General features: G+C 42.6%; 1 protein-coding gene across 4 annotated transcripts in view; it reads left to right on the top strand.

Moving 5' to 3' along the window:
• bgm (acyl-CoA synthetase bubblegum family member 1) overlaps nt 1-14790 on the top strand; it is a 131388-nt gene that overhangs the window by 103713 nt on the left and 12885 nt on the right. The window contains exon 1 of one of the 4 annotated variants that reach the window (XM_080284399.1): nt 11987-12020. The exons of the other annotated variants lie outside the window; for them this stretch is intronic. Within the exon in view, the coding sequence (XP_080140525.1) occupies nt 12015-12020 (6 nt within the window). The 5' untranslated portion in view covers nt 11987-12014. Of the gene's footprint in view, nt 1-11986; nt 12021-14790 lie in introns of those variants that run through there. 4 annotated transcript variants of the gene reach the window in all.

A 14790-nucleotide genomic window follows, 5' to 3' on the forward strand; every position in this document is an offset into this window, starting at 1 on the left:
CTCGAAAGGTGTAGTAGGTGTATTTGCATTCCATTTGTATTACTTGTCTTTTTTTTTTTTTTTTTCCCGTCGTATTCTCCATTTCCTCCTTCCCGTCTTATGTTCGTATTATTGCGCGCGCGCACACACACACGCACACACGCGCACACGCACACGCACACACACACACGCGCACACACACACGCGCACACGCACACGCACACACACACGCGCACACACACGCGCGCACACACACCTACTTCCGTCACGTAGATCCAAGGCAGTCAGTGTCCTAGTCCCCTGCAACTAACTGTACACGCTCCTAGACAACTGCACAAAACGGGTTCTTTGCCTGCCACTCCCACAGAAAAAAAAAAAAGTAGGGATAAAAAATAAAAGGTATTAAACTGTCTCTGGCTCAGCTTTGGTCATTAATCCCAAAAGTATGAAAATTTGGATAGATGAATTCAGCCCTTACTTTTATCATTATCCCCTTCAGTACGTAGACTAGAAGTGTTTGATAGAAAAAAAATATGTACTTTTGTCACTAATTTTGGCCGTCAGTACGATGTCTTGTTATTGCTGACTAAATGATTTTCTGGATACTTAGGGAAGACTTGGCCCGTATTCTCCCAAACACCACTTCCTAGGCGATTTGGTTGGCTTATTACACCTTTCAGTCCTCTTTGTTACTTAAATCATTGTAATGTCACGGTACTCTGCATAAACACCGTACTAAACTATATTAGCCGGCCGTATCCAAGAATAAATCGGTAAGGAAGAGGTGTTTATATTAGAACTGGAGGGGTTAATTTTGGCCTTAATTCCCCCATTTCTCGAAGATTGCCTTATGAAGAAAAGTAAGATCGTTGGAAGATTTAACTTAACCACACTATCGTCGTGAAGGAGCAAATAAAAATCCTAGCACGTTAGAATATTAAGGCGGTTTGTAAAATTTATTAGAAGACTTTTGTGTGATGGGTTGGTTACAAAAAGATGAGATGATTCAGTACAAATCTTGAATACTGTAATATCTAACGAGTAACAGCGACGACGAACACCCAGCCTCTGCAGCAGTTGTCATTTACTAGCTTCACCGCGTTACCCCCACAAACATTATAAATTTCAGCATTTAGAACAGTGAAATAATTACCCCCACCTCCACCACAGCAGTTACCATCACCACCACGAACACCTGCTGCATCGACCCACCAACCCCACTACGATTAGCCCACCACAGTCATCATCTCCCCCACCACGGTCACAAAACTGTCTCAGTCATCGACAGTAATCACGAACACAGCCCACCACCACAGTGTCATCATGTCACTATGATTACCACCACCACCACGTTCACCATCAGCACCACAACCACTAGTACTTGCCTTGTCCCTGTCTTTGACTTCCTCGTTCACATTCTAGTGTTATTTTTGACACATTTTAGACGTCGAAGTTCATGGATTCACTTAAACGAGTTTGCATTAATGAGAAGTGTTAAATATGCCAGAATATTTTTTTTTTTTTAGTCCCTTTACTGTGATCATTCAAGTATAATTATTCGTTCTACTAGTAGAAAGTTTAATTCAGCTTCAGATTAGTGATTGCTATAACAAAGCACCCGAGGTAACTATTAATTAAGGTGCCTGAATAGTCTGATGGTAGCAAGTCATTGACTGAAATGGTTAAATTGATAGTTTATTCTGTCTTAACGTCCTGCGTATTACCTTGAGATTAATTTAGATTCCAGCATTTGAGAGGGCAATATTGTCGGTGTTAAGAAAATTTGTTTGTTTTTAAATCGGTAGGCTATGTTCCTATAGTCCAGTCATAGTCATTACTTTACCATGTACTTTATTAAGGAGAGACGAGTTGAGTTTCGTGTGTTTATTATTCAAGTAGCCAACATTTTCATCCGTCATATCTAGTGCGTGCCCTGATAGGGAGAGACCAGTTCAGTTTCCCAGCATATCGAGGTTTGTGATGCGACCCTTTATAGTAACCTGAGAGAGGGAGCAAGGTGTAGGCGGAGAGTGAGAGGGGGTTGGGGATGGGAAGGTATAAGGGGGAGAAGGGTCGAAAAAATGGGAGGGGGAAGGAGGAGAAAGGTGGAGGGTACGAAAGAAATAAGGGAGGGAGGAAGAGAGCGAACCGGAGAGTGGTATTTGGAAGAGAAAGATTTGAGGGTGAAAAGTAAGAAGTAGGAAGATGTAGGTGAGATAATGTTGTAGGGTATGGATGTGTGAGGTAGGGAAGTTTGGGAGTGATGGAGGCTACGTATCAGTCATGTCCCTGCTTTATTACATTACCGTCCTTCCAGATACCTTCAAATTGATAAGTTTATATTAAAGTACTGTAGTAATAATAAATGTAGCTACTGTATAACATTAAAAAAAGAGGTGGAAGGAACTTTTATGATTTTAATTCTGTAACATTATTTGAGGTTCACTGTTTATTTTGGGCCACTCATCCATTTAGCCACTAATTGGTCACTATAATGGACAGTGGTGTTCCTCAGACGTCAGAGACACAGTGGTGTAGGGGTGGGTTAGGAGGGGGTGGGGGGTCAGGTCTCAGGGTAGATAAGGTGGTGACAGGTAGGCTAAAGGGACACTTGGAGCCAAATTCATAAACTTTGAGATTTCTGATGTATATAGGATTGCTTGTTTATATTCTTTGCTTCACTCACCCGCTGCTCAATAATTCACATTGAAACCAGTGATTATCAGATATTAGTGGAAATAATACGAATGCCTAAACAAATGATGGTAAAGTTAGTTATTATGGAGACGTGTTTATCGTAATAATTGGGTTAAGATGCTTCATAAATTCTTCCCATTAGGCCTTCTTATATCTCCCGGTCCGTCTCTTCACTTCCCGTCCACATTTTTTTTTTTTTTTTTTTTTTTTTTTTTTTGTCTACCTATTTATTCTTCTCCCTGTCCATTAACTCATCTAACCCGCCCTTCAGCTCGGTCCGCTACGGGTCCATCCGTCAACTGTCTCGTTTTAACTTTTTTTTTCTTTCCCATTTCTCCCTTTTTCCATTCTTATATTTTTTGCCATTGCTCACCAGTTAACTCTTCAAGCATCCTTTAGTGTTACGTCTCTCTCTCTCTCTCTCTCTCTCTCTCTCTCTCTCAAAATTCCTTCTATTCCATTTTTTTTCCATGTCCCCATTCCATTCTCTCTATTTACCTTTGAACTATGGTTTCCTTCTGTTTCATACTTTTTTTTTCCCCCCGACTTCCATCATTTCCTTCTCGCTCCTTTCCCCAACCTTATCTTCATCCTCCTTTCTCCTCATCCTGCTCTTTCTCTTCACTTCCCTCCCATTCCTCGTCGTCGTCTTCCTCATCTCTCTTCTCTACTCTTTCTTCTCTCCTCTCCTCTCCACCACCGTATATTTCATCATCCTTTGCCCTCCAAGCACCCTTCAGGTGTTGCCATACGCCAGTCATTTACAAGAAAACACTCACATAAAAAAAAAAAAAAATCTATCTTGCCAGCTTCGGTCTTAAAAAAAATACGAAATGGAAATGATCGTGGAAGTCTTAAAAGGAATCAGATTTTTTTTTTCCATAGTCTTCATAACGATGGTGTCTTGATCATCGATGTACTGTATATTCTTTTTACTGACACACTTTTATTCAACATACGAGCCTCCTTCAACTGGCAACTCTTCAGTACGATGACGTCTTTGTTTTCAGTCACCAGACGATTGTATCTTTGTTTTCAGTCACCAGACGATTGTGTGTGTGTGTGTGTGTGTGTGTGTGTGTGTGCGTGTGTGTGTGTGTGTGTGTTAAAGGATGTACCGTATATAGTTAACATGCTACGTAAACCCCCCCCCAAAAAAAAAAAAAAAAAAAGTCAGGGGGCATTAAAATTAAATAACTAAAATAAACATAATATGCTTGAGTGAGTAATGGGTGGTAATTAAATCCACTGACACGTGAGACGCACTTCCCGTATCCTTCTGGGGGATTTCCCTTCAGAATTCTTTAACCGGATTTGTATTCGTACCTGTGGGCAGAATAGAAGGTAACATCAATAGAGATACAAGTAAGTCTTCGTGGTGTTAATCGAGGCAATTTTTAACCCCTTCAGTTTCAGCCTGAAGTCCACTGGGTACGCGTTTCAGAGTAGCCTGGGAACACAAAAACAAGAACAACAAAAAGCAAATTAAGGCCTGCGACGCACTTCCTGAATCCCTCTTGGGCTTTCCTTCCAGCGGGGCTTAATATTTTCCTACTTTATAATCATTAGCTTTGTTTATACCTGCTACTAAGGGGTGACATGGCGCATGTCTTTAGTTTATGGCCGCTATTAATGGGTAGTTGTTTTTAGTGTCTTTATTACCAAGATTTTTATTTATCTATTTATTTATATTTTGGGTGGGTGGGTGGGAAGACTCCCTTGATTTTTTTGTATTCCTACTTCTAACAGACGATTTTACTTGTCCTTGCGTCTCTCTCTCTCTCTCTCTCTCTCTCTCTCTCTCTCTCTCTCTCTCTCTTTATTCTTGCTAATGCCAGATCATCTTAATCGATTTGAGCCTCATCTTGTAGTTAGGGTGAGATGTGTTTTTTCTGAAACAATATATATATATTTTTTCGTCCGGAAAGTCTAATAAGATGGAAAGATCGTCTGGAGAGTCAAGAAAAGGGCGTCAAAAGGGCGTCATTCTGCTGAAGGGGTTGATGTCAGAGGTGATTGGTGTCCTAATCCACTGACTTAGATGTTCAGCTGGGGAAAAAAAAATCTGGTTTTAGCCTGAAGAAAATGCTGCGTGGGTGTACAGCATGGGGAGGACTTGGAAGGGTTAGCGGATCTTGTGGCTGAGGGAGGGGTTTGGGGTGTTATCAGTGAGGATTTTATGGCGGTTATAACTTGATGCTGTTAGCGTGGTGGAGGGGGTGTGGCGTTGTAAGGTGATGTGGTGGTGGTGGTTGTTTGAGTGACGGTGACGGAAGGTAATGTAGGTTCTGGTCAGGTGATGTGATGATGGTGATTGAGAGGGTGATTGTGGTTGGTGGTAGTGACAGTGCAGAACGATATTGGGTGTGGTGGTGGTGATGGAGATACGGTAGTTATTGTGGTGGTTCAGGGTGGCGATGTGATGTTTTATGCATAGGAATGGCGATTGTACCAGATGACCATGGAGTGTGGCTGGCGACAATAATACTTTTTAATGACGGAAGTAAGGATGATGATGATGATGAGGGAAGAAACACCACTGGCCGTCCGCCAAGGTTATGAGGGTGTGGTAAAAGGATGAAATGAAAGGGTGAAGAACGTTGAGGTTGCAGGAAGGGTGAGGACGGGAGGGAGGAGGGGTGATACTGGAGGAGAGGGGAGAGAGGTAGGGTTAGAGGAGGAAGGTAGAGAGAGGGAAGGGATAAAATGACGTGGGAAGTGGAAGATAAGGAAAAAAGAAGGGGCGGAGAAGTGCTTGGAGAGATAAGGCAGGAATGGAGGGAGGGAAGAGAAGGATGGGAGGGAGGTAGGGAGAGAGGAAGGAAGGAAGGAGGGAGGGAGGGATACTAAGGCTTGGACAAGATGAAGGAAAGAAGAAATGGGGAGTACGGTAGAGGGCGAAGGGGAGGAGAGGAAAAGGGGAAAGACATTTGAGGGAAGAGCAAGGTAGAATGGGTAGTAAATGGTTGAGTAGACAGGAGTTAAAACCAAGAGTGGAGAGAAGACGAAAGAAAAGGAGACAGGGAGAAGGGGAGAGAAATGGAACAGAAGTACAACGGAGAAAAATGGAAAAGTAAGAGGAAGAAAGGAGAGGGCAAAAGTACGGTGGAAATGGGAGGTAGAAGGGAGACATCAGGGAGACTGGGAGTGTCCTTGAGAGTCGGGTATCTGTCTGGAGTGACCTGTTAGGAGGGGGAAGGAATTGGGGAGAGGGGTAGTGGAAAGATGGTGGGTTGAAAAGAGAACGAAAAGAGAATAACAATGTAAGATAATTGCAGTAGGCAAGGGTTTGCTTTTACTAGGGAGCTCTTATTTAAAAGGCATACAGAAAGGACATAACACTAGATTGCAGGAACAGAGAGAGGGAGAGGTGAATGAAGCTAGAGACTGGGTAAATAAGTGACAGACGACTGGGGAGAGGGGAGTGAATAAGACACTGAGAAGAATATGGAAGTAATATTGCATGAGAAGGTAAAGGTGTGAGTCAATTTGTGGAAGAGTGAAGAAGTATTCGTAAAAATCCACAAGATATCATAAAACCCTAACACGGTCCTTGTAAGAAACCGGTTAGACTTTACAATGCAGTTCCTAAGGGCGTGGTGTGAGGTTTTGACGACGCTGCAAGAATGACGTGGATAGTTAAGAAGGCTAGACCCGGCCCACCACCAGCCTGTTTACTATGATCCGGCGGGAAAACGTCAGAGGGAGCGGCAGGCAGTATGGAGAAGGTAGACGTGGGAATTTTATAGGATAGTGGGAAAGGAAAACGTATACGGCAGGAAAATAAGAGGGAACACCATGTAACCTTATAACAAACTGACATGAAAAGCTTAGTGAAAAATACGAAAAATTGTAGTTAAAACCTGCAGGAAAATGAGGGAACATTGTGGTATACAATTTAGAACACAGATTCTCTTGGTAAGGGCGAAGGGAGACGAGTAACTTGCAGTAAAATATAAGCTTGAAAATAATATCCATCCTGTACGCACACGCGTTCGCACACATATTTACACACACACACACACACACACACACACACACACACACACACACACACACACACACACACACACACATATTTACACACACACACACACACACACACATATTTACACACACACACACACACACACACACACACACACACACACACACACACACACACACACACACACACACACACACACACACACACACACACACACACACACACACACACAACTGATGAAATATACTGACAGCTACCTCACTGCCGGAGCCTGGAATGGAAATTCCGAAGGGCAGAAGGGAGACGATAGTGAAAGATAACGAGGAAGAGAAATGGGAGATGAGGTGGGGAGGGAGGGAGGTGGGAGGTGAATGAGGGAAGAGAGAGAGAGAGAGAGAGAGAGAGAGAGAGGAGGGGAAGGATAGGTGAAGTGAGGGAGTAATGTATGTGAAGGGAAGGGAAGGGAATGAGGGATGTGGGTTGGGGAGAGGGCGGGGTTGAGAGGCCCCCCGGTTGGCTAGGTAACAGCATTCCTGGATATCCCGTCTGTCCAGGCCTGGGGTGGATACGGGGAATAGAGGGATGGTAGGAAGGACAGGGGGAAGGTTGGACCTGGAGGTAGGGAAGTGTACAAGAGGGAGGAGGAGGGTGCATGGAAGGGGAAGGTGATATTGAATAGGAAGGACGAAGTGGGAGAGGGAGGTGTAAAGAGCATGGGAGGAGATGGGGAAAGGTGAAAGACGTTAGGAGGAGGATGTGGAAGAGAAAAAAGAAACTTAGGGCCGTGGATTGGACAGGTGAGAGAGTGGGGGAGGAGGAGAAGAGGAAATACTAGTAACACAAAAACGAACAGTGGCACCACAGAAAAAAAAATAAATAAATAAATAAATCCCGTTTATACATGAGGCAGCTATTTTGTCCAAACAGGAAGAAAACAGCAAAAGAAATATAGTTAAGGAATGTACTATCAGCACAAAGAGGGATGGCAACACAGAAAAGGAAAGAATTGGAATAGAAGAGGGAGAAGAAAAAGGAAGGAGGAGAGGAAATACTATCAGCGCAGAAGCAACACACACAATAGGGAAGAGAAAACAGTGGGAAGGAGAGGATGGAGAAGACAGAATGAAGGAAAAGAACTGCAAGGGAGAGGAGGAGTATAGGAAAGGGAAGAGAAGAGAGGGTAAGAAGAATGTGCAAGGAAGCAACGATGACAAAAGAGAAGGTCGGGAACTTTTATTATAATGTTCAGTTTTGTTCACCTTTTGTGTTCTGCAACAATTTGACGTGTTCTTCCCACTTTCACCTGGTAATGCGCGTGGTGTCATTACATCACTATTGTCATTTTCTGATTATTATTATTATTATTTATTATTATTATTATTATTATTATTATCAATATTTATTATTATTATTATTATTATTATTGCCATCACCAGACTATTTTATTCATCTGAATGAGCGCATCCGACTAGTGAAATGGGTTAATGTAAAGTCACCTTAACCCTTCATCATCATATTCTTCCTGCCTCTAGATGACTTTTTTCAGATTAATCATCCCATAATGAATAGTGAAAGAGTTAACTAAGGTGGTATCTAACCCATTCAGTTTGAAATGTCCTTGGGCAGCATAAATTTGGCAGATGATGGGCTAATAATGATAATAAAGATGATGATGATAATAATAATAAGATAGTGAGGGAAAAACGAGACCACAGTAAAAAAGAAAAGGAGGTTAACACGTAAATAATCCAAGAAGAGAAAGTGGATTGGAAGAATGAGGTGGTAAAAAAATAAATGAGGATGTATTAAAACAGATATGTAACGAAATGATTTGTGGATGTGGAATTGCAAGTTTCTCTCTCTCTCTCTCTCTCTCTCTCTCTCTCTCTCTCTCCTACCCGTTGAAAATATATGCCAATGACACAGTATGATAATGTGCGGTATAGTAAATTTCATCCCTAAATACTTAGTTGTTGTAGTACATAGAGCTTAAATAATCTCTCAAGGAAAAGGACACGCACTCACTCGTATGGACAGAGAGAGAGAGAGAGAATTGGGATCACGGCTGTCAGTTGAAGTGGTAAGAGAGGGTCATCCAGGTTGTCAGATCGGGTCAGAGCGAGGTCAGCCAGTTAGAGTACTGGTCAGGTTTTTTGGTGAAGTGTTTTTTGCAATTTACATTTTTTCTTACTTTTTTTATTCATACCAGAAGTTAATTTTTTCATTATCTAACTGGGTAGATAATTTTTTTTTTTTCTAGTAGTTAATATTTTCACCTTATCAAGCTGAGTAAGGTAGATGTGAAACTGGTGACTGATTGTTAGACCTAGTGAGGGAATAATGCCCGTATGCTCTAATTATTTTGTGAGAAGACAGCACTACCCGACTCGGAACCTGATCAGTTATAGTTATGTGGAGGAGAATCAAAGTAGGGCCCAATGTGTTTTATCCTCTCAGTAGAACATTTTTTTTTTTTTTTTTTTTTTTTTTTTAATGCCCTGAGATATGTAACACTTTTCATTTCAATTAATGGCCAAGTGTAGTCAGAATAAAGGGTAATTTCTACTAGTAACCAAGGTGACTTATTCTTACCTCTTGAACAGAAGCTTATGGATTTTCATACACCCTTGGTTGAGTATTCAAGGCATGAGATTGACCCAGTTCCGTCAGGTAAAATTATATACGCTCTATATAACCAGGAGAATCATTACTCTACCGCATAATTAAGGTTCATTGATTCTTATGCAACCAAAAACTAGAAATACTGTACGTTGGGAGAGTAGCACAGTTCAGCCACGTGAAAGTAAAAGTAATTGTGAACAAATGGGAATAATATCAGGCTGAGTTAAACCACGCCAATCAAAATAATAATAATAATAATACTGGCACCATTAACCCTCTCACGGTGGGCTCAGTTCTAGTATTCTGTTCCAATAACGCCAGACGACTTAAATCACCTGAGCGAGTCATAGGAGCCCGAGTGTTAATGTGATGGTTATGAATGTCAGAGTGGTGAGTGTAATTGATAGAATTTGATTGGTAGACTTCATGATTTGCTGGTACAGATATACATACATAATCATACACATACATACTCATACATAATTCATACGTACAGTACATACATACGTAATACACTCATACATACATACATGGGCACACTCGTTAAGCCCATGAATCCGATAACTGTATTATTTTGTATCGTATTTACAAACTTATTTTATTCAGCTTGAAGCATCTGTAGTGATGAATGCAGTTTCTAACTAGTTTGAATAATCTCGCCGAATGTAATACTGTGGAGATAGCAAGAGTAGTGAATATACATTAGATTGAAAGATTAAGGTACGTTCTCCAAACATTTCGTATATGCACACACATACGCAGACACGTAGATCATATACGCACGCACTGGTCTACATACATGCATACTTACACACGCGTAGGTCATATACGCACACGTGCACTTTATACACACGCACACATACGTATAGGAAGTCATATACATAAATTCGCACGCACAACCCCCTCACTCTGTTTAAATGTATACAAACTCCTAGGCCTAGTTTTACACAAATACTCTCCCCCCCGTCTGTTTTTATTACCATGACGCTGTTGTCTAACATTCTAGCAGGTTTTTTCTGTGTTGTTCTTGTGCTGGCTGTCTCGTAGTTCCAAAGTTAGTACAGTCCCGATCAGTTACTCCTCTACACGTCTGAGGCTCCGGATTAATGAAACTAAACTGAGTCTCATTTTATTAATGGATTGGTTAGGAAATTATTGTTATGTTTCGACAAAGCCTTGAGAAATTAAAGGACTTGGCTGAAACTTTGCCTGCCACGTAAAGTGTTAATTATGTACCTTTATCCTCCTATACTCTGTTCAGTTTAACTTGGCCTTAAATTTCCACCCCTCCATCTTGAATGTTGAGCTTTACTAAGAGATTAACACTAGACTATGATGCAAGTCACGAAGAAGTGCTACATAAAGAACGTAGTCACATTATCTTCTTTTTTCTGAAACAGAGCTACGCGAAATAACTTGCAAAAAGATGAAAGTCTGGGTCAAGTTAATGTGACTGAAATATAGTGCAGCATTTCCATGCTAATGCTGCTCATTATTTACCTGTAGAAATTAGGGTGTTTTTCTTGCCAGTCACACAGGTTCTTCTCATTAGGTTTCAAGGAATAAAGCAACAGATGATTTAAACTTTATCATGTGTAGTTTAATGATCTTTACCTCTGTCTTCAATTTAGACTTGCATATTTACCTGCACGTAATTAGTTGCAAGGACATAACAGATGGCTGGTGCTCTTACCTTGCAAATACTGTTGATTATTTACCTGTGGGGGGGGGAAGAGGGTTGTGTATGGGACGAAGAGGTGGTGTTGGCGATGATGTAGAAGTGGGTGATCGGGGCTGAGTCAAGAGTTGGCACCAGCGTTGGGGTGGTGGGCAGGGCAGTGGGGGGTGGGGGGTGAGCGGTAATAAAATGATTTGTCATTGGCTCAGGGACAGGACCTCATGCAGTGCCAAAACCAACCAGACCGTAGACAGGCACACACGCAGGCGTGCATAACAAGCAGGCAAGCAGACACAAACAGGCAGGCAGGAGGGAAGGAAGACGCAGGTAGGCAGGCAGGTGGGGGTGTAGGTATGCAGACAGGCACACTTAAATTTAGCCTCTCTCTCCCTGCAGATCCGTTTTGTGTAAATCGATACGAGTTTTGGACAGGTATTATACCCCTTCTCTTTACAAAAGCATTCCCCTGAAATGAATGTCTGGTGGCTGCATGAATAAAATGACATACATACTGATGGAGTTGTTGGAGATAATGCCAGGGGTTTTCCATAAGGTTATATCCCTCCTTCCTTACCTGTCTGTCCTCTCCTTCCCCACCTGTCTTCCACACCTTAACGGGTCACCTCTCCTTCCTCCATTGTCTGTTTCACCCTTTCTTCCTTACTGTCTCCCTCCCTCTTCACCTGTATCCCTCCCCCTTCACCTGTATCCCTCCTCGTTATCTCTATCCCTCTTCCCCCTTACTTGTCTTAGCCCCCCCATCCTCCCCTCTCCTGCTTGGTATGCGGGGAGATGTGGGTTACCTACCTGTCTCCCAGGTGTGACGTCACTGCCACACCCTGACGTCATCAACTGGGGAGGGGAGGCTGGGTAGAAAGGGAGGAGCCGCTGGGGCATGTGGGAGGAGCATATGAGGAGGGAAGGTAGGGAAGGGGAGTGGAGGGGTGGGAAGGGGGGAAAGTGTGTGTATGTATGTGTCGGCTTGGGCTGGGGGTCATACAGCAGTCAGTGTGTTAGGGGGCGTCTTGGAGTGCCGGTGTGTGGGTGTGGATGTGGGTGTGTATTGTGCAGATCCTAAGCAAATTTACTAATACTGTTTGTGGAATTTATTAACCGTGCCTGTCGGATCCCAGGCCAACATATTCAGCCGGAGTTTTCACAGTGCTGTTGAAGGTTGGTGTAGAAGAGACTTTGTGGGTGGGAAAGGTGAAGGAGTTGTAGCTTTTTTCCAGTACTTGTGTGATATATAGATAATGCTGTAGAAACTGCGTGATTCCAAAGCCACACGTTCTAAAGGATATGTTTTTGGTGTTGAAGGTTGGTGTAGGAGAGACTGTGGTGGGGGGAAAGGACAGGCGTTTATTATTATTTCATACTGCTGTTACCTGTAAATACTTTTTGTCGGAACTTAGTGGAATCAGATGTTAAATATTGAGAGGAACCTTTAATGTATATCCGAATTTAGTACTGCCTGCGGCAGGAGGAGAGAAGGTAAATAATCTGATTTCCGGTTACGAGTATCTTTGTGAAATTCAAAACTTGTAAAAATCGTGAAACCTGTAAACATGCGTAAAAATCGTGAAATCTGTAAACCATGCGTAAAAATCGTAAAATCTTTGGACATTTGTAAATATCGTGAAATCTCTAAATTTGTGTTAAAAAAATCTTGAAATTTGTAAACGTGTAAAAACCTATAGAGGGTACTGTGGAAGCGTGACTAAAGCCAAGGCCATATGTATAGCGGAACTTTTATGGTGTTTTATGGTGGCGTTTCTGAAATTGCCGTAGAGTAGTATGAGTTTTTTCTTTGTTTTCAAGTTTCGATTTGGTATAACCTTTAAGCAGTATTTTGGAAAGGCCACACATAGAACAACATTTTTCGTGGTGTTGCTAATGAGTTGATCTGAAAGTGCCTTATGAATGGAAATATTTTATATAGTTATAGTTTGCAATACAGTATATCTTTCGCGTATAGCTAAATTTGTTACCCTAGACTGTGCTAAAGGCATATAAGGAGGGATTATATTAAGCTGAAAAATATCAGCACACTCCATAAATAAACAGATGGTGTTGGTAAAGTCAGTGTATACCAGTTTTTTTTTTTTTTTTTTTTTTTTTATTCCCACAAGTTACCTAGTGAGGGATCAAGGTAACTACCCCTCAACCGTACTGTTACAAGACCTTCACTTACCTACCTTCCTTCCCATACACAGCATGCTAAGTCTTCGTCTGCTTTCCTATTTACTTATGCGTAAACTCGCTGTGTTACTCCTCCCGTTTGTTATCAAAGAAGCTTAAATCATAGCTCTAGTTTTCATTTTCTTATAGGCTACACAAACTGGCAAGAAATTTAGATTTCTATTCATACTTCCTTACTGAGTGAGATCGTAATATTTGACAGAAATGGATTTAAAAATGCAACCTAACAGGAGCCAAGGAACAGGTTTAGCAGGGCAAGTTAGAGGCTAAAAAACATAGTGTTAGGTGCTGGTTTGGTGGAGGTGGCGCGGGATGAATTTGGGGTCGTGTATACCGTGGAGAAAGTAGGCCCCAGCAACCATTGCCGCCGCCATGTTGAAACCGGGCGCATCACGACCTGGTTCAACCCCTTCGTTATGGTGATGGCTTTCTGCTTTTATTTATTTTGCTGCCGCCATGCTGAAAAGTGCCAGCAAGATTCTGTTTTGTTTATTCATTCATTTATTTAGATCCTCCTTCGCTTCAAGAGTGCTAAACTAAAGAGATTCGAACCCATTTGACTGACGTATTTAGGAAGAGCGATAGATTTTGATACCGGCTTCGACGCGTTGCAAAAGAAAGCATCGGCTGCGTCTCTTCGCACTGCCACTTACCACCTTCGCCATGTGGGATGTTATGGATTCCTCGGGCGCTTGAGTAGAATACAGATTACGTCCTTGTGGTGAAGAGGTTGTCAGCTTTAAATATCCTTTGTCTGTATCGCGAGACGCCTCAATCCCGTAAGGGGTGGCCACAGACAAATCGTCTCCATGTCGCCCTGTCCTTGAATTCCTGTGATGTAGAATTATGTGATGTTTTAAAACTTCAGATCTGCCCCTCCCACCCACAGCTAGACAGTCTGGCCAACATCTTGCATTAACTCCACCTTAAATTTAGCACCCCCTCCACTTATGCCATCTCCCGTTTTCTCCATAATAAGTGACTAGATCTAATAATACAGAGGCAAAGTTGGCGTCGTCCTCGGCATATTATACAGCGAGCTCCACAACAGCGTCCTTGATCTTGGTCACGCTGGAGGCTTGTCTTGGTCCGAGTCTTTAGTAAATAGTGGATGGGAAATGATTGCCGGTTGCACATTATGCGTTTGGTGTCTGGCGGTGGTGGTGGTGGTGGTACGTGGCAATGAGAGGTGAAGCGAGGTTAGGTTGTGAGGGTGTGGGAGGGGGAAGGAGAGGGCGAGGGGCCACTGTTGAGGTAGGAAGGATGTGGGGAGGGGAGTGGGAGAGGAAGGTGGGTAAGGGGAAAAGGGGAGAGAAGAGCACTGGGATTTTGGAAGGAGAATGGGGGAGAGGGGAGAAAAAAATAGGGGAAAGGTGCTGGGGTGTAGTAGGAAGTAGATGGGAAGATAGGTGAAGGGAATGGGGAGGTTGTAGGTAGGTAAGGGGATGGGGAGATAGGGGAAAGGAAGGAGACGAGTGTTGGAGTACAGTTGGAAGGTTCGGAGGGTTGGGGGGGGGGGAACTGCAGGTGGAGAGAGGTATTGGGTATGGCAGACGAAGAGTGAATGTAAATGAGTAGGGGTTTGGGGGAGGGGGGAAAGAGTGGGGCGAGCGGTAAGATAGGGGAG

The sequence above is a fragment of the Coenobita brevimanus genome, chromosome 101, assembly GCF_032717465.1.
Source record: "Coenobita brevimanus isolate Jiangsu-jjx chromosome 101, ASM3271746v2, whole genome shotgun sequence".
Classification (NCBI taxonomy): domain Eukaryota; kingdom Metazoa; phylum Arthropoda; class Malacostraca; order Decapoda; family Coenobitidae; genus Coenobita; species Coenobita brevimanus.